The sequence below is a fragment of the Enhydra lutris genome, unplaced genomic scaffold (assembly GCF_002288905.1).
Source record: "Enhydra lutris kenyoni isolate GAN:26980312 unplaced genomic scaffold, ASM228890v2 scaffoldscaffold64, whole genome shotgun sequence".
In the NCBI taxonomy this organism is placed as follows: domain Eukaryota; kingdom Metazoa; phylum Chordata; class Mammalia; order Carnivora; family Mustelidae; genus Enhydra; species Enhydra lutris.
The window spans coordinates 7,809,480-7,833,122 of record NW_019154148.1 but is presented as its reverse complement, the minus strand read 5'-3'; the positions used below and the strand labels follow the sequence as shown (position 1 = coordinate 7,833,122).

Sequence of the window (23,643 nt, the reverse complement as noted above, 5' to 3'; positions counted from 1 at the left end):
TTGTGGGCAGGACCAGACTGGCCATACAAAGATAAAAACGCTTAGAAGCACTACTTTTGGACAGGTCTTAAGAGATAACCAGGTAACACAAATGCAGCTTGTACCTCTTAGAACACTGTGTACTTTTCTCATTTATTTTCAGAAAGACACACTGATGGGCCATTCTATGGCAACAATTTTTAAGAACAGTGATGAGCCGTAGACAGGGTAACACACAGGCTGAGGAGGAACATGCCCGAGTGACCAAATCCTGGCACTGGCAGAGAACGGTCATTAGCGCCACTGAGAAGTTCATGAGTGATGGAAAACAATCAAACTTTGTATTTTCTTTTTGCCTTTGCAAACTGGTATAAAAATACTAAAAGTAAAAATATTACCAAAAATATATTTAGCGGGAGTTGAGGAGGGGCCAGAAGCTGGGACTCCTCCCACTGTAGGTGGGAGTGTTTTATGTGTCCACATGGCCTTGCTGGCTAATCCAGTAAAGGGCAGAGGAGGGCAAAGTGCAAAGGGAAGAGAAATCAGACAGCTGGAGGGTATGCACTTGGACTAAATTCATGTTCGAGGGAATTAAGTTGTTTTCTCAACCAAAGATGCATGCAGTTTAGGGTTGTTTTGTTCCAAGACTCTGAGGCTCAGGTACTATAACTGGGAAGCCCCAGTCCGCTGAGGGTCAAGGTGCCATTCTAAAAGCCATTGCTGAATATGGAGAAAGGCAACGTCTTGGGCAGACACTGGTGGCAGAGCGAGGTGAGCTCAGGTGATGAGGGAGAACCCAGGCGCCCAATCTATCAGCTGGAGATGGGAAGACCTGACAAGAGAGCATTAGAGGAATGTGAAAGGGGAGACTGGAGCAATTATTTTTCCCCCAAGAGCTGGCAGTTTCAGGGGGGCATTCACGGGAGCCCACAGCCAATGATGACTTTTAACAAGGTTTACGGTGCTAATTCTCTTCCCAAACCCTTCCCCTGGGCAGAGCGGAACTGCCACTGCCACTGAGTTTGCCCATTGGGCAATTCCATGGTAGACCAGGAGAGCTCTGGTGCATCAGATGTGGGAAGTGGGTCTAGATCTGCTTCTCTGGCTCCTCTGTCTCTCTAGTCCTGTTGAGGGGCTGGGGATACTGGCTCCTTCATTATCTTGCGACGGCATGGTCGTGGGTGCGCCGGGAAGTCTGTGCACTGACTGGGCAGGGAGCAATCCCAGATTGAGGGCTTTCGGGCTGCATGGATTCCGGTGCAGGAACAGCGGCCGGTGCCGTCCCCGGGATAAAGGAGGCTCTCGGGGGCACCTGGTCTCGGCTCTGGCTCGACTGCAGGCACAGGACCCATGGCAGCAGCTCTCATTAAACACAAACAAAATGAACATAGAACTCAGCTGAGCAGCGTCCCACAGGGATTCAAGGGAAGAGGGTGATTGTTAGGGGCAGGTGGGCCACATGGCTGGTACTGCAGGCAGGGCTCTAGAGCAGCGAGCAGGTTTTCAAGTTTTTTTGTGGAATTGGGGGCTGCCAATGAACATGTGGGGGCCCAGTGTACAAAGAGCTCCAAGTCACCCCTCGAAATGCTGCTTCATCTGCAGCTTAGTAGGGGAGAAAGCATGAGCTGCTGCTGACCCCCTCACAGATGCCTGCCCACACTGGCAGCCTGTACTCGATGGAAGGTGAATTTAGAATTCCACCAGGAAAAAGACTGTCCTCTTCTGTAACTTGGAGTTGAGGTGCAGCATCTGTGGGGCCAGTGGGCTGCCCAACTTGATGGAGAGCACCTCCACGGACTGAGAACTTGCCACTCCGTTTCCCAGAACAATGGTAGACTTGCTCTTCCATATTCATGATGTGGTGTGTTGTTCCAGTTTGCAGTAGTGCGGGCTCCCCGTCCTTTGTGGCGGGGAAGGGGACAGTGCTACCAGGGACTGTATAAAATAACACATGTTATTTTATCTCTGTACTTTCTACTGAGAGCAGTGAAGGATCAAAGATGGAGAAGGAACTGTACCTGCAGGAACAGAGTATCGCTACAAGTTTTGGGCATGGACAGTTCCCTGCCAGGGAACGTCACGATGCTGTTGACCACGTCCTGACCCATGGAATTACTCCACAGATAGCTCACCACTGTCAGAATGGGACAGTCTTTAAATAGAACACCCAGATGGAGGAGAGGAAATGCCCACTTCCAAATGCAAAAGCAGAAATTCAAAGCTGTTTGCTCTGTGAACACAGTCGAGACCTGCCGAAAATTGGATGGAAGAAGTGCAGGGACCAGGATGCAGCAGTTCGTATTCTGGGGGCGAGGAATACATCCTTGCAGTGGACACAGAGGACTGCCAGCCAAGGGAAAGAGTGGGTCAGAGCCTTTGAGTACTAGCTTTGGGGCTCCAACTTGTGTCAGCTGCATGTTAGGAAATGGCAAATCACAGAAGTGGAGAGGGTCTAGAACACTGTGAGGTGGCTGGATTGTCACGTCTGAGGCTGAGCAGGCCCCTGACTGCTGTGTGTGGGGTAAGGACAGTGCAGAGCAATTGGAGGTAATGTCTACACAACCTAGTCCCTACTTTAAGGTACCATCCCAGTGTAAGAGTCAAGGTGAGGCCCAGAGGAACTGGGTAACTCAAGAAGTTTGATCAACCTGTCTCCCAGGGGTCGCCGAGTTCTGAATGCTGGGTCTGGTTGCAATAACCAGAATCATGGACTGTGTAGGTGGCCAGATCACGACATTCTCCAAGGGCAAATGGGGTGATGGTAAGTGACACGATGTCACCAGTTAGGAGGTGCTAAATCAAGAGGGACACACCATTCAAATGAGTTGTCTCAGAAGGAGAATATGGGTAAGCAGCCAGTGGACACATAAGTCAGGGAGATCTGAGAAGATGGTTTGAAGCAGAAGGTGGGATACATAATTTAGGTAACTCCGGGGCCAATGTACGGTGACTGTACTTTCCCTACACTGAGAAAGTGGGTGGGTGAGAACAAAGGGTTCCACTGAAAGTAGAAACCCTTTTATATAAAAAAAGTGAGTGAAATGCTTATTGACCATTTTTACTTTTTTGTTCCTTTGCTTCTTCCCCTGGTCTTTTGCAATTTTATAACTTCTCTTAATAGTCAAAATGTAAATGTGATCATCTAATTTCTGTGTTGTTAATGAAGCTTCATTTTGGTTATAATACTTAATAATTCAGACTAATTAAACATTATTGTTATTCAACTGAGGCAGTTCTGAACTAGGAGGGCATGCCATTCTTAAATTCTCAAACCCACAGTACCGTGAAGGTTGACTCTCTGTAAATAAAAATTCCATCTTCACCGGTTTTCATGGCTATTCTCTGGAATGGATTCACTTACATTCAATAATTAACACACTTGGTCTCGAAGTTCTGCCATATAAACTATAATCCTATCACTTTTCTCCAATATGATGTCTCTGATGCTGAATGAGGTTTGCAGTCTGGTTGAAAGCTTTCCCACATTTATTACATTTATAGGGCTTCTCTCCTGTGTGAATCCTCTGATGCTGAGTAAGGTGTGTGCTTCGAATAAAGGCTTTCCCGCAGATTTTACATTTGTAAGGTTTTTCTCTGGTGTGGATTCTCTTATGTTGAGTGAGGGCTGAATGGTCGCTGAAGGCTTTCTCACATATATTACACGTGTAAGGTTTTTCTCCAGTATGAATTCTCTGATGTTGGGCTAGGGCTGATTGGTCCCTGAAGGCTTTCTCACACAAACCACACCTGTAAGGTTTCTCTCCGGTATGAATTTTCCGATGTCGAGCGAAGGATGAATTATCCCTGAAAGCTTTCCCACATTCGCTACACTTATAAGGTTTCTCTCCAGTATGAATTCTCTGATGCTCTGTCAGGGAAGAGTTCACCCTGAAGGCCTTTCCACATTCATTACATTCAAAGGGCTTCTCTCCAGTGTGAATTCTTTGATGCTGAAGAAAACTCGTACTCTGATTAAAGGCTTTTCCACATTCATTACATTTATAAGGTTTCTCTCCACTATGAATATTCTGGTGTTTGGTAAGATGTGCCCTGCACACAAAGGCTTTGTCACATATGTTACATTTAAAAGGCTTCTCTCCAGTGTGAATTCTATGATGGTGGGCAAGGTGTATGTTTCGGATAAAAGCTTTCCCACATAAGTTGCATTCGAAAGGTTTCTCTCCGGTGTGAATTTTCTGATGGTAAGTGAGTGAGGAGCTCACAGAGAAGGCCTTGCCACATTCCTTACATTCATACGGTTTCTCGCCAGTGTGAATTCTTTGGTGATGGATAAGGTGTGTACTCTGGTGAAAGGCTTTCCCACATTCTCTACATTCATATCGTTTCTCTTTAATAACAGTTTTCTGATTTGCATTCAGTTTTTCAGTATGAACTTTCTGATGTTTATTAAGGGTTGAACTTTTAGTGAAGACTTTTCCACACTCACTACACTCGAAGGCTTTTTTGCTAGATTGAAATCCCTGACTCTGATCAAAAGATGAGCTCACAGTGCAGTGCTTCCCAGGTTCATCCCCGGCCTGGGCGTGGAGCACAGAGGGGGTCTTCTGGTGAGCAAGTACCCCCTGGCCTCCATGCTGCCATTCCAACTGGCCATCATATTTCCAGTGGCTATCTCTAGTGAATCCTTCCTTTATCATCCACTGATCCAAGTCCTGATCAGGAATATCCGGCTTGGGAGGAGATTTCTTACTCACAGGCATAGTCATCCAGTCTGAAAGACATCAAACATAAACATATGTTTTATCTAGTTACGGTAAGAAGATGAGCATGTTTATAATGCTGACAAAGAGGTTGCCGTTTTGAAGGCATCTTGAAGGGAAGATAGGAAAGGAAAGAGCAAGAGAGGTGAGCAGAGGACATAGCAGGAAGGGGTTGATTTAATGTCAGATGTATGAAGCAGGACAGCTTGGGAGCTTGAGTTCAGAAGTCACAGGCCTGGGTTGGGATCCTGAGTACAATATTCATTTTCTTTGTGACTACAGAGAAGTTAATCTGACTTTCTAAGCCTCAAAAAGCCTACGTAGACCCTACTATGCTCATAGATAAGAAAAAAAATGTACCTTGTCCATTTTAGTGGTACGGTGTTTAAAATAACCTACATGGAGCCTAAAGAAACCAGGGAAACTAGAGGTCAACACTTGGGAGAAAAGTCATTCAACTCCTATAACTAATAAAAGCAACATTTTTATGTTTTATACACTCATTCAGATGGGTAATAAAAAAGCCACAGTAAAGGCTGTGTAAAACACTCATATCTGCTAATAAAATTAGGACCTCCTACTACTGGTGAGGAAGTGAAGTCTTTAAACCCGTATGAATAATGTAACATCTATATAAGGAAAATGCACCATGAAGATGTGTATGTCAGGAGGGAGTATTAGGAACAAAGCAGTAAATCTGCCTGGATATACCCGGTACACCTTAGAGGGTGAGGCCCTTACTGGGGAAAACAGTATACTAGTCACTAGAAATGGGACTCTGTTACTAGGATACAAGCTGTGGTCCCACGTGTTATCTCACAGAATTATTGCTCTCCCCACAGACAAATTCTGCACTTACTCAATAATTGTCTCCCTTGGTTTTACGGCACAGGCATACCTCAGAGAGACTGCAGGTTTGGTTCCAGATTGCTGCAATACATTGAATGTCGCCATAAAGTGAGTCAAATGAATTTTTTGGTTTCCCAGTGCATGTAAAAGTTATGTTTATACTATACTGCAGTCTTTTCAGTAGCACAGCGTCAGGTCTAGAAAAACACTCTACATACCACAATTAAAAAAGTACTTTATTGCTAAAAAGTGCTAACCAGCATCTGAGCTTTCAGCAAAATCTTTTTGCTAGGGGAGGGTCTTGCCTCAGTGTTGATGGCTGCTGAAGGCTGGGGTGGCTGTGACAATTTCTTAAAATAAGACAACAATGAAATTTGCTGCATCAATGGACTCTTGCCTTTCAGGAATGATTTCTCTGTAGCATGAGGTGCTGTTTGATAGCATTTTACCCATAGTACAACTTCTCTCAAGATTGTAGTCAATCTCTCAAACCCTGCCTCACCTTTATCAACTAACTTTATGCCCTATTCTAAATATTGTGTTGTCATGTCAACAACCTTCACGGCATCCTCTTTGGTAGATTCCATGCCAAGAAACCACTCTCTTTGCTCATCTGTAGGAAGCAACTCCTCATCCTTTCAAGTTGTCTTGAGGAGCTTGCAGCAATTCAGTCCCATTCTCAGGCTCCACATCTAATGCTAGTTTCTCTTGCTCTTTCTATCACATCTGCAGTGACTTCCTCCGCTGAAGTCTTACACCCCTCCAAGTCATCCATGAACCTTGGAATCAATTGCCAAACTCCTACCAATATTGATTTTTTTGACCTCTGACCATAAATTATGAATGTTCTCAATGGTATCTAGAATAGTGAATCCTTTCCAGAGGTTTTCAGTTCTATTGCCGGAATTACCAAAATGTGACACAGACATGAAGTGAGCCAACACTGCGGGAAAATTGGCACCAATGGGTCTGCTTGAAGCAGGATTGCCACAAACCTTCAAATTGTTAAGAAATGCATATCTGCACAGCACAACAGAATGAGGTAGGTCTGTATTAACAAGCAGAGTTCTGGACTGCATACTAGTTTTTCCTATGTATTTGTGATTATCTGCCTTTTATGTTAAGTCTCTTTAAGACTTTGTACTAAGAAATGAATGATAAAAGCTAGATACTACTTTGCAATGATGCAAAGATTCCTGGAAAGTCCTATCAAGAACAAGCCTCCTCATTACTTTTTTTCCTACACACTTCAGAAAATCTACAAAGAGCTATAATCAATAAAATCAAACTAAACTAACTCCTTTACTTATTTGGAAAAGAAAGTTAAACAGGTGCATTTTAAAGCTAAAATCCTGGTGAGCTCAGACTAATGTTGCTCAAAACAAAAATGGTCAGTTAAATGCCAGGATTGCCAAATGTTAACACCTTAAGGGCTGACTCTCATTTCTGGACCTGATAAAGTAAGCTGTGGCAGACATTCCTGCAGAAAACAACTGGAAAATCTTAATTGATAAACAAAAATTCTGTCTAAAGGCATCAGATGTCACTCAAGGCCAACCTGATAGTTCAATATTTGGGAGAAAAGGGAAATACAGAAAGACAATCCCAATACTTACTGGTTTTTTCCCTTATAGAATTTGCTGAATTCTAAAACCTCTCAGGACAAGAGACCAAAGCTAAGCAGAATTTCAAAATTTTCTAATCTTAAGAAAATATGGAGCCAAAATCTGAGATCAGGATTTTCCAAAGAAGGGGTTAGTGGTCACAGTAAACATGTAAAGCTCTCAGTATGCACTCCTGGAGGGCTACAGCCTAGTAGTAAGGGCAAATAAGAGATAGGCAAAGCTTTATATAAACACCACAACCCAATCTCCATTTAACACCTCCCTGGTTGGATTAAGGTGGTTCCCTTATACTATCTGCCAGAAGAAAAGGCAAATGTTCTCTGGAGGAATATAACATCACCCAGGGCCTCTTCACTTCTTCAAATACAGTATCAAAGATTCAATCAAAATGTACCAGAGTAATAAGAAATTAAATCAAGAGAAAAAACAGATAATACACAAAGACCCACAGAATTCAGATATCCAAGTTATCAAACATGGATTTTGAGATAACTGTGATTAATGTGTTCAATAATATAGATAAGAATGAGAATTTCAACAGGAGATTGGAACCAATGAATCAAATGAAAATTCTACAAAAGAATATAATAATTGAAATTAAGAACTGAACAGATAGATTTAATAGTATATTAGACATAGTAGAAGGGAGCAATAGTACAATGGAAAAATACATAAGCAGAAAACATCTATGGTAAAAGTTGCTGAAAAAAGTTTAAAAAGAAACATATAAGTCATGATGAAGAGATTGAACACATGTGTGACAAGTTCTGGAATGGGAGAAGGAAACAAATGGGGCAAAAATACTATTTGAAACAACACAAAGGCTGAAAAATGAATTTGAGAAGCACCAGAGATTCCAAGCAGGATATATACAAAGAAAATTCACCTAAGCACAAAACGACTGGTAACCTGAGTTTAATCTTAACAGTTGTTTGAGAAGAAAACAAATACGTTACTTTTAAAGAATAAAAAAAAAAAAAAAAGGGTGGCTCAGTCGTTAAGCATCTGCCTTTAGCTCAGATCATGATCCTGGGGTTCTAGGATGGAGCCCTGCATCGGGCTCTCTGCTCTGTGGGAAGCCTACTTCTCCCTCTCCCACTCCCTGCTGTATTCCCTCTCACTGTGTCTCTCTCTGTCAAATAAATAAATGAAATCTTTTTAAAAATTAAATTTAAATAAAAGAAGAAGAAAAAAAAAATAAGACTGGCAGCAATCTTTTCAACAAGAACAGTGGAAGCCAGAAGACAATGAACCAACATCAGGAAGTGTTGAAAGAACATAACTGCCAAATAATTCAATAGAAAGAAAATATCCTTAAAAAGTAAATATGAAATGGGTATTTCTATACAAATAAAAAGAGAGACTGTGACACCAGCAGACCCACATTAAAAAAAAAACAAAACAAAACACAGTAAGAAGCATGTTCTAGGCATAAGAAAATCCCAGGTGGAAACATGGAAATGTAAGAAGGAATGAAAAGCAATAGAAAAGTAAATATGTGAATACATGTAAGTATTATTGCACATAATAATTATGTCTTGAGAGGTTGAAAATATATATGTAATTAAATACACTTAGCAGGGGCACCTGTGTGTCACAGGGGGTTAAGCCCCTGCCTTCGGCTCAGGCCATGGTCTTGGGGTCCTGGGATTGAGCCCTCATTGGGCTCTCTGCTCAGCAGGGAGCCTGCTTCTCCCTCTCTCTCTGCCTGCCTCACTGCCTATTCGTGATATCGGTCACAAAAAAACAAAAACTAAGATTGTAAGACTGGATTTAAAAAATCCAACTAAATGCTCATTAGAAGAGAAATACCAAAACATAGGTATAGAAATATAGAAAAGAATGAAAAGGATTTATGAAGCAAGCAGTAACCACAAGAAAGCTGGTATATATATCAGACAAATCTTACAATATTAGAAAAAATAGACTTTCAGATATTTCACATTGACAGAAGGGACAGTTCTCCAGGAACATATAACAAATCTACATTTGCGCATAAACTTCACAATGTATAAAGTAGAAACAGAGAAAATGAAAAGCAAAAACAGAAATCTTTATAATCCTAGCAATCTGTGTTCACACACCACTCTCAATAACTCAGAAATCAAACCTTTAAGAATGGAGATGCTCTCAGTAACCTGATAAACAAATCTGACTCAAATAATAGACTTGAAAACAGTACACCCAACAATGACAGAGCACATATTATTAGTACATAGAGAACGTCTACCAAAACTGACCTTATATTGGCTGTAAATGAATACATTTCACAGGAATGAGAACATTCAGAGTATGTTCTCTGAACTCAGTGGAATTAAGCTGGAAATGAACCCAGATATTTCTAAATTAAGTAATACATTTCTAAATAACTGATAAGATGAGAGAAAAAAAATCACAACAAAAATTAGAATTTAAATGATAATAAAATATGATATGAAACTGATAGGATGCAGCTACAGTCATGTGTAGAAGGAAATGTACATCTCAAGAAATTAGAAAAATAGCAAATGAAACAAAAAGGAAAAATAAAAGGAAAGATAAAAAAATAAAACAAAAAAATAAAAAGGACAATAAAAATAAAAAATAAATGGGGAGGGTATGTGCTATGGTGAGTGCTGTGAAGTGTGTAAACCTGGCGATTCACAGACCTGTACCCCTGGGGATAAAAATATATTATATGTTTATAAAAAATAAAATTAAAAAAAAAAAAAAAAAACCACAAAAAAAAAAAAAAAATAAAAATAAAAAACAAAGACAAAATAAAAGACAAATCAATAACTTAATAAAAATTGATAGACTTCTAGCAACACTAATCAAGAAAAGAAGGCACAAAATAATTATGTGTGTGCCTTACTAATTACTAATGATCACTAATTACTAATTATCAATAATGATTACTATAAAGACGACATCAGGACAGATTCCACAGAGACTTATAATAACATAATAAGGAAACTTTATGTTAATAAGTTTGGGCACTTAGAGCAAGGCTCAAATTCCTAGAAAGGTATAAAAAAAGAAACAGAAAATTTGAATGGTCTTACATCTAATAAATAAATTGAATCTTCGTTTTAAAATGTTCTTCTCACAGAGGTGCCTGGGGTGCCTCAGTAGGTTAACTGGCTGACTTTTGATTTTGGCTCAGGTCATGATCTCAGGGTCCTAGGATCAAGTCCCATATCAGGCTCTGTGCTCAGTGGGGAGTCTGCTTGAGAATTCTCTCTCTCTCCCTCTCCTTTTATCCCTCCCCTCACTTGTGATCACACTCTGTGCTCGCTCTCTCTCACTCAAATAAATAAATCTTTAAAAAATAAATAAAAACCTCTCACTACGAGATTGCCAGGCAGAGATGGCTTCAGTACCGAATTTGTATGAACATTTAAGGGAGAAATAACACCAATTTTACACAAGCTTTTTCAGAGAACTGAAGAGAACAAATATTTCTGATTGGTTTTATGAAGTTAGCACAACCCACCAGAATCTGATGAAGACAATTAAAAAAAAAAAAAGTCACAGATTATTTTTTCTCATCAAAATAGATGCAAAGTTCCTAAAAGAAATATTCAGCAAACCTATCAATAAGAAAAGATCACACAACTATATAGAAAATAAAAGGTACTTTACAAAAGAGAATATTGGGAGCACCTAAGTGGTGCCGTTGGTTAAGTGTCCGACTCTTAGTGTTGGCTCAGGTCATGATCTCAGGGTTGTGAGATCAAGCCCAGAGTTGGGCCCCATGCTCAGCTGGGAGTCTACTTGAGATTCTCTCTCCCTCTGCCCCTCCCACTTGTGCTCTCTCTCTCTCTTTATAGTAAATAAGTTTTCCAAAAGAAGAGGATATTAAAGAGATTAAAAATAGAGATGATCAATTTCATCAGTCATAAGTTGAAACACAATCAGATACTCCATAAATCCTCTAGAGTGGTGGAAAAAAAATTTAAATGGTAATACTAAGTCTATAGAGAATACGGAACCCTCGCATACTGCTGATCTACTCACTTTAGAAAACTACCTGGCAGTGTCGACTAAAGCTTGCATACTCATGAACATAGTACTAATAACTACATACCCAAGAGAAATGTACATTTATATTCTCTAAAAGCCATACAGGCACATTCAAAGCAGTACACTTCATAATAGCCCCAAGCTAGAAATGAATCAAATGTCTAACAACAGTAGAAAGTAGAAATGTTGGTAGGTTTACAGAGTGAAATATTGTACATCAGTGAGAATGATCCAACTATTGCCATACGTGCATGAATCTCAAACATACTGTATGATTCCATTTACACAAACTTTGAAAACAGGCAAAACAAGCCTACGGTCAGGGTAGTAGTTATCTTTAGAACAAAAGAAATAGAGGGGATGGGAGGTTTCTGATGTGCTGGTAACATTCTTCTTTTTTTTTTTTTTTTTAAGATTTTTATTTATTTATTTGACAGAGAGAGATCACAAGTAGAGGGAGAGGCAGGCAGAGAGAGAGAGAGAGAGAGAGAGAGAGAGAGAGAGGGAAGCAGGCTCCCCGCTGAGCAGAGCCCGATGCGGGACTCGATCCCAGGACCCTGAGATCATGACCTGAGCCGAAGGCAGCGGCTTAACCCACTGAGCCACCCAGGCGCCCTGGTAACATTCTTCTTGTTACACGTGCCAGTTATACAGTATTTACACAGCAAAAATGTGTTGAGTTTTACACTTATAATTTGTGTATTTTCCTGGGTTAGTATTACTATAAATTTTTTTTTTAAGATTTTTATTTATTTATTTGACAGACAGAGATCACAAGTAGGCAGAGAGGCAGGCAGAGAGAGAGGAGGAAGCAGGCTCCTGCTGAGCAGAGAGCCCGATGCGGGGCTCGATCCCAGGACCCCGAGATCATGACCCAAGCCGAAGGCAGAGGCCCAACCCACTGAGCCACCTAGGCACACCTTTAAAATATTTTTACTTAAAAAAATCTGGCAGAAGGCTTTCAAAAGGGATATACTATGGCTCAACAAAAATAACTAATTGCTGGCTTTCTTTTCTAGCAGCTGCTGGGTAGTTATATCTATTAAAGCCTTTTCTTGATTGTGGTCATAAAATCACATCATGTACATTAAAGAGAATATTTGTCTTCTGAATGTTCCAGGAGAATACTTATGTAATCAAGAGGGGAGTCAAATGCACCCCGGTTTTCCCACATTGAAGATGAACTGAGGTTAGGAGAGACTGGACCCCTGCTGAAGATCTGAGCACATGGAATCTGCTCTCCCCGGGCCCCCCAGGTCACCTCAGAGTGGGCTGAATTAAGGAGCAATACCCCTAGCTGCATTGTCCCACGTTACAAAAAACAAAGTATGGTCTTAAACTATGTAACTCCAGGGTTTCACACAAGGCATGCAAGTGGTATGATCCAAACCCCTTTACAATGTACTCGAAAGGTCAGCCCCAGGGAGGGATCGGAAACTAACCTGATTTACTTCCAAATTACCTAGAGTTTCAGGAACTGGCACCATCAGGTACCTCTGGAAGTGGGGAATGGATACTGGAGCATTGCTTTAAGGTCAGTTTACAAAGACATTAGGCCCCCATGTCCCTTCCCCCAGTCCGAAGAGCTTGGGGACTCCCCTCTCCCAACTTGGCAGAAGTCCCAGCCTTTCCTCTTGGAGGGAGTAAATCGAAGGTGCTCTGGACTGAAGACACCAGGGCAGCTAGTGGCAGGAGGTGAAACACTCAAGCCCCACTTACCCACTAAGAGTTTCCAGAAAGGACCTTGATCCTCCCACCATTTACCTGGGCAGACAATCAGAGACAAACCAGATACAGGAGGAAAGCTTCTAACAGGAAAGCGATACCAAAATAATCAAAGAGAAAAATTATGAGCTTATGAAGAGAGAGAAAAATGTTTTTAAAAAACCATTATCTTTAGAGGTAAAATATTTTTAACCATAAAATGTGAATACTAGCATATAAATAAAGCAATATCCAGAGGAACAAGAGTTCTTGGAAATTAAAAATGACGGCAGAATTGGAAAACTCTGAGAATTCCCACTGTAAAACAATTAGAAAACCAGAGCGGTGGGAAGAGAGAGAGAGAAAGAAATAACTTTTTAGGCAATGGACAAATGACAGGGAAAGATGGAGATCCCTGGAAGAAAGGAAATAGACAAGGGAAGGCCTAGGGATTTAGCCCCGGGGACAGTGTCCATTTCACAGCACAGGGACCAAAACAGCCCAGGAGGCTCAGTGAACTGAAGTGACAGAGCCCAGGATTCGGGGAGGCTGAGGCAGCTAACATTTGTGGCCCACTGAAAAGAAGCTGTGGAAACTGAATTTGCAGTTTAATACCTTTCCATGGGGAAAATTCCTGGCCCAGAAAACTTCACTGGGTTGACCAAGCATTTAAGGAAGAAATAACACCAATTCTGTGCAGATTTTCCCAAAAAATAATAGGGAAGGGGAAATGTCCAAATTCATTTTATAAGGCTAACATTACCCTGATATCAAAAACAAAGATATTGCGAGGAACAGATCAGACTAATTTATCATGACTACAGATGCAAAAATTCATAACAAAATGTTAGCCCATTTAATCCAGCAATATTTCGAAAACAAGAAATGAAAACCAAGTTGGGGTTTTCCAGGAAGGCAAATTTGATTTGACATTTTAAAACCAATCAATGTAACTGATAAACATAGCAGCATCTTCAGGATTCGGAAAAGCATTCGTGAAAAATGCCATATCCAGTCATGATAAAACTCTCATCAGATGAGTCAACTTCTTCAACCTGACATCAGGGGGGCATCTGCAAAATAATCCACACACGACAGAGTCAATCGTGAATGACAGAGTGATTTCCCCCGAGAGAGGGAACAAGGAGGGGTGGCTCCTTGCAGAGCTGTGGCTAAGCGTGGTGCTGGAGTCTGACCCAGCACAGTAAGGGGCACCTAGCTCCTGCGTCCACTGAAAGGAGTGTCCCAGTTTCAACACACAACTACGGCACAACCTGGGATTCTTGCTTCTAGACACGTACCTTAGTGAGCACATATGTCTACAAAGAGCATATGAACTAAAATACATCCACGTGAAGAAGCCTTGTACCAGACTGTTCATAGCAGCTTTAGCCCAAACCTGAAAATAGCCCAAATGCTCATTAACGATGCCTGAACAGAGCTATCGCCATATGACAGGGCACTAACTCAGCAACAGCAAAGAATTTCTGACACGTGAAACAACAAGAAGGAGTCTCAGAGATACTGTGCTAAGTGACAGAAGTCAGACACAGAAGGCTATGTGTCCATTCCTGTGAAATCCTGGCAGATTAGGGTTGCCTGGGTTATGGATGGGGAAGGGGATTCACTGCAAAGAGGTCAGAGGGAACTTTTAGAGAGAGCAAAAACATCATTATTTGTAAGGAAATTTATCAAATAACCAGCTAAAGGAAGAGAAAAGGGACTATCTCTCCAGAGGGGAGAATGGGAAAAAGGGGGGACAAAGGGGCCACTTGTTTTTTATATTCAACACTGTTGTTCCATGAAATACATGTATTACTGTGATAAAACTTAATTATTAAAAATAAGAAGAACAGAATAGGGGTGCCTGGGTGGCTCAGTGGGTTAAAGCCTCTGCCTTCGGCTCAGGTCATGATCTCAGGGTCCTGGGATCAAGCCCCAAGTTGGGCTCTCTGCTGAGTGGGGAGCCTGCCTCCCTTCCTCTCTCTCTGCCTGCCTCTCTGCCTACTTGTGATCTCTGTCTGTTAAATAAATAAATAAATAAAATCTTAAAAAAAAAAAAAAAAAAAAAAAGAACAGAATAAAATCCAAGAAAGTCAAAGGTAAGAAATAAAGGGCAAAAAAATCAATGAACTAGATCAAGATAAAATAGAAAGGTTCAGCAGAGTCAAACATTCATTAAAAAGTCTATTAAAGGGGTGCCTCGGTAGCTCAGTCCGTTAAGTATCTGACTTGATCTCAGCTTGGGTCTTGATCTCAGGGTTGTGAGTTTGAGCCCCATATTGGGCTACTCGAAAAAAAGAGAAAAGTCTATTAAGAAGCAACCTCTGACAAGATATTACGGGGAAAAAAAAGACAAAAGTTAAGTACTATTAGAAAATCATGCTTCCATTCAATGGTTATATCTGAGGATATAAGAACAAGCAAGACCAAGTCCTTCCCTTGTGGATCTAAGGGTAGAAAGGATCATTTCAACACAACACAAAAAGCATGAAGATGAAGATCATTAAGGCAAAAGACTGATATATTTTACTTCATTAAGAATTTCTGTTAGTGAGAAAGACAATTATCATATGATCTCCCTGATATGAGGTATTTGAGAGGCAATGTGGGGGGTTTTCGGGGTAGGGAAGGAAAAAATGAAACAAGATAGGATCGGGAGGGAGACAAACCATAAGAGACTGTTAATCTCAAAACAAACTGGGGGGTGTGGGGGGGGGGGGGTGGTTGGGTTATGGACATTGGGGAGAGTATGTGCTATGGTGAATTCTGTGAAGTGTGTAAACCTGGCGATTCACAGACCTGTACCCCTGGGGCTAATAATACATTATATGTTAATAAAAAATAAAAAAAAATGTGGGCGCCTGGGTGGCTCAGTGGGTTAAGGCCTCTGCCTTCGGCTCAGGTCATGATCTCAGGGTCCTGGGATCGAGCCCCGCTTCAGGCTCTCTGCTCAGCCGGGAGCCTGCTTCCCCCGCTCTCTCTCTGCCTGCCTCTCTGCCTACTTGTGATCTCTGTCTGTCAAATAAATAAAAAATCTTAAAAAAAATTAAAAATTAAAAAAAATTAAAAAAAAAGAATTTCTGTTAGTAAAGAAGAGAAACTATAGGGTGACACATATTAACTGATAAAATACTGGGTTCCTGTTATATACATATATATATATATATATATATATACACACATATTTATATATTACTGTATGAAATCCTGGATTCCTGAAGACATACAACTTTTTACAAATGAGTAAGAAAAAGATAAACTATAATAGAAAAATGGGCAAAGAATAGGAACATGTAAGTCACAGAACACAAATCAGCAACACACAAAAAGATATCCAATTTCACTAGGAAACAAGGAAATGTAATTTAAAACCACAGGGAGATACCATTTCACAGGAGTGGGACTGGGAAAAAAAGTCTAACAGTTCCCAATTTTGGCAAGAGTATCAAGTAACAAGAACTTGCGTCAACTATCAGTATAATGTGGAACAACTAATTTAATTAATCAGTAATCTGGGAAAATCTAGCAGAGTTGACGAAGCATATACCCTTAAGCCCAGTGTCTCCACACCTATGAATACATTTAAAGACTCCCGAAGAATGCCCATGCATATGAGGAAATGCATATAAGAATATTCAGTCAGCATTATTCTACACAGCAACGTCCAGAAACGACCTACAGGTCTACCAGCCACAGAATGGAGAAACTGAGGTATCGCCGCTGAGGGAGTATCGAAGGGCAGAGCTACACATCTTGGCAAGGGTTGAAAAGTACAGCCTGTGGAAAGATATCTGCTGTACAATACATGGATCAAACGTTAAAGCACGCAAAGCTGATCGTGACTGCTCAGAGCCAGAGATAAATGTGGAAAGACCATGACGAGGAGCACAGGGCTGCTGGTGATAAGCTAGCGGCTCTGGCGGGCGTTGAGAGGTGGAAGGGGCAGTGATGTGGGGCACATCAGACTCCACGGGTGCCCCTCCGTTTTGTTACTTCGGCTGGACAGTGGGGGTAGGGGTGCTATTTCCTTACTCTTCAGACTATCAAAAAATACCGCAGATTCGCGTTTGTATACAGAATGTACAGCCATTAAAATATGTTCATTTTAAAATAAATCAAGGAAATGACCACAAGTGTCGAAGTAAAATTACAGCCTGTAAGAGATGTAAATAAGAGCTGGATCTCTGAAAAAAAATTCCCAACCAATTTAAGAGGGAAAAAGGGGACAAAAAAGCAGATAAAGTTGGAAATGGGGAAGATGACACAATATAAAGTGTTAAATATTTACATGAATGCTTTGCCCAGTTGTGAACGAATACACTTCGTGGCTCAAAAAAAAAAACCAACCAAAACCAAACAAACAAAAAACAACAAAAAACCCCCACCAACAGTTTAAAGCTAATTGGTAAAAGATATAACCAATGTAACAGAAAGAAACCTCAAAGGATTAATAAATACAGAAGAACTATGAAAAGTTATTAGCACATGACCCAAATTAAGGAACCAGGTGGTTATCTGTAGGTTCACTGAGTAAACAATTTCTAGGTGACTGAAGCTCTTCTGGAGGAGGGGAGAGCATGAGTTTGAGGGTCAGATGGGTTTCAATGCTGGCTTCACCCCTATCCTGACTTGCCAGGAAACAGCAATGTTAAATCTGTCCAAATGAGTTAACCATGCTGAGGCCTGGTTTTCTGTAAGTGGGGTTGATGCGACTTGCCTCACAGGTTGTAAGGACTGACTGGGGTAATTCGCATAAATACCCTTGGAAAACACCCAGCATGGTAGTAGTTCCCGGGTGCTCAAATGCCAACTCTCTTCTCCCTCTGCTAGTGCATGGCCCTGGGAAGAGAAAATCTATCAGAAGGACTTCTCCCTACAACTGAAAATAAGTGTCTGTTCTAAATCAGGAGTCACTGGTGCAACAAAGGAGAAATTCTAGATGGCTTTTTGAAGTCCTCATCAGTCATCATGAAGTGAAACAGAAATAAGAAAAAAAAACAAACTAAAAATGATCTAATGAATGCTTTAAGAATACTGACAGAGAGTGACAACAGGGCAATAGATATTGGAAATGACTACCATTTCTCTACAGCAGCAATTTCTAAGAAAACAGAAGATGGTTTTATTCAAAAGTAAAAATAAATCTTCAATAGATAATGAGAGGAACAGCCATAAAACTTTATTGGGAAATATAAAGTAAGACTTCTTCCCATGCCTGATCAGTGCTAACCACTGGTCATCCCTCCAGAATCAGCTCAAAGTTTTGGGGTGACCATGCAACTCAGGAAGACGAGGTGCTGGACCCTGAGAGTCGGGAAAGGCACTGGGAAGGCCTGCACCATGACCACCTGGTTTTTCAAGTCATTACCCACACGTGACTGTCAAATTGTTTCTAGGCACAAAACTCCTTCATCTTCATATTCCCCCCACCCAAGTACAGGAAATAACTCGCGGTAATGAGGAGTAATGGAAGAATAGATGAGGTTATGCTCAAGTGGCAGGACAGCAGATAAGGTTCTTTTGCTTAATTCCCCCATGCCCCCCTTCTTTTGTCAGAACCCTGCTTGTATAGTACGGAATGAAATACTAAAAATGCCTTAGCTTGGGTATTACAGAACACACAAATTCAGAATGCTACCGGGTTAAGTTAGAAGAGATTTCTTTGGAAAAGTGAATTTTAGAGTTAAGACATTTAAATTCCAGAACAGATTGGGTCCTAGACATTCCACATATAAATCCCCGCCTATTTTGCTGGGTGAAAAATCAGTACCAAAAGGTTTTAAAAAATACTTCATAGCCTGCAAAACACCAGCTCAAACAGAAATGTCGTAATGTCTTGGATAAGACAATACGCTCTCTTAGAAAATTCAGGACCAAAGGGAGGGGCACCCACTGGGCTCCTCAAGACAAGTAACAATCACTAAACTGTCAAGTTCTCTATATGCTCGGGCTACAAGTCTATGCCACCTACCAGGTGCCAAAGGAGGGACCCGGCCAAGTGTAATCCTGGCCACACTCTCATGACGCTTCCTGCACGGTGAGGTGCTGACAATAGGCAGAGAGTAATTAAATGCTGGCTGAATCTGTGCACACACAGATGAACAAATACGAAGGTGGCTGAAGAAGCCTGCAGGGTTTAGCTGGCATGGCTGCTCAGAAGGCACATGGTTAGCCGGCCCATCTCACCCTGCCGTGTGTACAACCTGGCGTGGTTCCTCATCACTGAGAACCACCAGCAGAGACCGCACTGTGAGATGCTAAACAAGGCATGGGGCAGGGGGAGCGGCCCAGGTTACACTGGAGGCCTCTTCCAAACTGAAAACTATTAATCAATACCAAATAGGGAGAAAATTCATGGATAGGAGGGCCCCCATTCACATAGGGACCAATGTGGCAACCAGATGCTGCAGTGAATGAGAAGGGAAAAGACAGTGTTCCTCAGTCTGGAGCATTTGTGGAGGCCCTCCTGGTGCCTCCCACACGCAGGGCTCTTACCAAGACAGAAGCTTCCCGACGCATCCTCTAGCATCCATTCTTCTCCTTTTCCCAGTTGGGAAAACACATCTGACTGGGGTCCTAAGAGTCCTGTTTTTGGGGGGAAAAATGGACCACATCTTATTCATACCAGTGATAAAATCATTGCAAGGAAGAGACCTGGTCCTCGGGACTTCCTGGAAAAGATGACCTGATAGGAAGGCCAGGGGACAGGTGAGTTCTTCAGAAGGAAGAACAGAAGCCTGGGGCCTGACACAGACCAGCTGTTCCCATGTTCTTCTCCCTGCTGACACAGAGAGAGGATTCAACCTCGTCGCCTTTGAAGCATCTGCACTTAGACTCCAAAGGGGTTGAGTCCCCAGGACACCAGGGGTAGGCATGCAGCAGCCCTGAACAGAGCATCCTCGATCAGCCCACTCCCAGCCCAGTCTTCTGTGTGGAACCAGTTTGAGAGTTTCTAAGGGTCCCTAAGGGATCCCCATGTGTGAAGCTCAGCCCTCAGAGGCCCCCGCTTACCCAGTGAGACCAGGTTGCTGTAGTTCTCCAGCATCACATCCCTGTAAAGGGCCCTCTGAGTAGGGCTCAGCTGTGCCCACTCGTCCCGGGTGAAGAGCACGACCACGTCCTTGAAGGTCACTGATTCCTGCAACAGCAAACCCCATCCCTGGTGACCAGCGGTGACCCCCTCCCGTGGCTCTCTGGGAAGAGCTGAGCCTGGCAGGCCCAGGAGCCCGTTGAGAGGTGCATGACTGTTAGTACAGAGCGGGCTGGTGTTCTATGACAATGTAAGCATTTCCTCAGGGTGTCCCGGGGCTGAGCTTTTATCAGACTTTGCATCCTGCCTTGAAGAAACACGTCGTGTGGAGAAGATAGGCTTCCTCAGCACTGAGACTTCATTCTTGCTGTTCATTTCGCCCCGAATGTTTTCTCCCATTTCCCTCAATCTGCCCTCCTCCACCCCATGACCAAATCCTACCCAGACCTCAGCCTCCACAATTCCTCCTGGGCACAGCCGTCCTCAACTCCCTTCTCAAGTGAGCAGGCCCGGCAAAGCATCATCCCACTTTACTGTGGGTTCTTGTTTACCTTCAGATCCCCCCCCACTGGACTGTTAACTCCAAGAAGCTAGGGACTGTGTCCCCATCTCTCTTGTCTTCCCAGCATGTCTTGGAGAACATGGTCCAGCACCTATTACTTGTTGCTGAGCAAATCCTTCCTGCTTGTCTTCAGCTGCTCACCTACTCACCTCCAACACACGAACACAGTTCCCACAGGAACAGTCATTCTGGACAATATGACCTTGTCCCCTCTGATCACAACTAGTGCCTTGCTTAGAAACTCTTGGCTGAGAAGCCAAGAGAGGTGGTGTGCCCTGAGAAGGAGTTAAGGAGAAGCCCAGAGAAGAATGTCAATATATCTATCTATCTATCTATCTATCTATCTATTTTTATATACATACAGGAGGAACGGGGGCAGGCCTCCAACTGAGACTGGATTAAGAGAAAAGCTCTTGGTTAGGGTAAAAAAACCAAGCCCACCCTCTCCAAACCTCTACATTAAAAACTTTTAAGTCAATTTTGGGGGGCGGGGACCCTGCAGCAACTCCCCACTCACCTGGACCATGGGTGGCAGGTGCCTGACGGCCATTCCTTCTCTGATAAGCCCTTTCAGAGACTGGCAGAGTGGGACCAAGGCTAGAAACTTCTACACACCTGTTATGAGGAGAACTGGGTTAAAAGAGATCAGAGGACAGTCCAGACTGAGGCTGTGAGCATTCCCATTCTAGGAGTCCTCCAGTACCCCGAAGCAGTAGATTCTTGGTTCCTATTTGTTCCCAATTCTCTCTCCTCTTTCTGAGAGGATAGTTCTGACAGCCTCCACTGTCAAGGGGATCCTTCCCCATGCGGCCATTCCCAGCCCCACACTCTCTCCCAGCAACTGAGTCAAATCCTCCACATCTTCCCGTAACTTAAATACGTTGGGTTTTCCTTGCAGAAAGCACCCTTCAGCCCCAGATCTCAGGATTTCTACCCACCCCCTGGCCTTTACCCTGAAGTTACCTTGACAGGTCTCAAGAGAAGTTTCCCCCCTGCCTGGAAGGGGAGTGGAGGAAGTGGGGAAGGATGATCTTCCTTCTCCTCCAAAGGCAAGCTACGAGGGCTGGATCGTCACTGCCAAGGCCTCTCAGGCCAAGCTCTTCTCTGACCTCAGGCCTCTTCCCCTCCGCCCAGTCTGGATGACAAAGAGCCAGAGTGGGCGAGAGGCTGTGCATTTGTGTGTCTGGGCGGCGGGGAGTCTCATTCACACAATCGGCCCTCCGGCCCCCTGCCGGGTCCTCGCGGAAGCTGCTGCCTCTACTGCGGCTGCGGCTGCCCCGGCCTCTGCGAGGTCCGCAGACAGGGCTCCGTCACAGACCGGAGCATCCACCTCTGGAGGCGTCCCCCGGCTCCCCGCAGTCGGCTCCTCCGAGACACACGCAGAGGCCTGGACCGCATCCTCCTCCACATGCGCTCTCACATTCGGACCCTAAAACCAACAGCCTGCACCTGGCCGTCCTCCCCTTTCCTCTGTGGAATCAAACCTCAGTCATATGTCCCGAGAAGTTTGGGGCATCGGATCGGTGTCCTCCGGCACGGACTACTACCCGCACCGAGTCGCCGTTCTTTCCCGCAGCCCTGGCCCCCGGGGCCCGACTACCCTACGGCCGATTCCGCTCTCCCGACGCGGCTCTGCTCGCCGTACCTGGTCACCACAGGATTGCCCTTGGAGGAGCCTCTGCCCGCGGCGAGAAACCGCAACCGCCACATCGCAGGCTGAACACAATGAGCTGGAGTCGGCAGCCCAGGTCGGAACTGCGCTTGCGCGTTGCCCGGGGAGCCGCTGAGCCGAGTACCCGGGAGTCCGAGGGCAGCAACACTTCGGCTTCCCAGACTCCACTTCCCAGAGGGCGAAGCGGCGGCCAGGGCCAGCCCCTGCGTGGGGCGGAGAAAGTGATACCGCGCGCCTGCGCAGACAGAGCCCGGCCCTTCAAGGCAACGCCCCGCAGCTTTGCGCGCTGAAACTACATTTCCCAGAGGCCACGGCAGGCTCTTTGGCGTTCCTCTTGGGGCAGCTAATTCTCCGGGCGTTAAGCAGCAGCACGTGCGGGCTTTCGTTCCGTCCAAGTCAGGCTCCGAGTCCTCCTCAAGTCCTGAAGTAACGCCCGGGAAAGGCAGTGACCAGCGAGAAATTGACGCGGGATAAAGTCGGTCCATCACCGCGGGGAGCGGACCGGGGGCGGTCCGGGAGGACGGAGTAAGAGGTGAGAAGCCGCAAAAGGCGCCTTCCTGAAGGAGGACCGCGCGGGGACGACTTGAGAGGGCGGAGGACGCAAACCATTGTAGCGGTGTGGCCCGGGGGACCGGCGGGGGCGCGAGGCCGGGGTGCGGGGCCGGCGGCGGGGACCAGGGTGGCGGCCTCGGGACCCGAGAGGAGCGCTGAGGAGGTCTAGCGGACCTGTGGTTCGGCGGCTCGCCGAGGCAGGAAGGAGCCCCGAGGCCGTGGTGGGATTCCTTTCTGCGGGGACGGGCAGGGACGGGGTGACCTATGGAGAATCGCATGCGGGGTGTTTAGTTGCCTTTGAACACATGTTTTCGCGAAGCTCGGGGAGGAAGGGGAGGTTTTAACTTTGTTGGCGGTGAACTTAGTAAAAAATGTGAGCAGAGGTTTGTCGGGACTGTTGGCTTAGGAAGCGGTGTCAGTGACTTAGGTCCCACGACGGCGTTCTGTTTGGGGTTTTATGGGAGATTTCATCCTCTCGACAACTTTGGGAGCATGTGTGTGTCAGGCACTGTTCTGGGGGCTGGGGAGAGAGCCGTGGAACCCGCACTTAGTGTCTGTCCGGAAACCTGTGAACGGGGGCGTGGGGGGTGGGGTGGGGATGATGTTAAGTCGAGTTTGGGGAAATCCTCTTTGAGGGGAGCACGTGAGCAGAGACTGGACTCCGGTGAGGTAGGAAACCGTGTGAATACGTGGGGAAGAGCTGTCTAAGGGGAGGGGATGGCGAGGTCCCGAGACTGAAGTGTGTGCTTGGTGAGCCGGAGGCTTTGCGAGGCTGGAGGGACGGGAGGGGGCCTGGTGGGCAAGGGAGCGTTGCACGGTAGGTTCCAAGCGGACCCGGGCCTAGCAAGCCATCGGAAGACCTTTGGATTTGTTCCGTGTGTGATGGGCAACCAGCGAAGGAGTCTGCGCGAGTGACGCGGCTGAGCACATTTGGACAGAAT

At 44.2% G+C, this 23,643-nt stretch overlaps 1 protein-coding gene across 1 annotated transcript in view; it reads right to left on the bottom strand.

Annotated features, from left to right (window-relative positions):
- The window catches only part of LOC111158900 (zinc finger protein 879), a 166,379-nt gene that overhangs the window by 82,721 nt on the left and 60,015 nt on the right, over positions 1 to 23,643 (bottom strand). Inside the window, exon 6 of the mRNA XM_022521219.1 lies at positions 3,400 to 4,248. Within this exon, the coding sequence (XP_022376927.1) occupies positions 3,400 to 4,248 (849 nt within the window). The remainder of the gene's footprint in view (positions 1 to 3,399; positions 4,249 to 23,643) is intronic.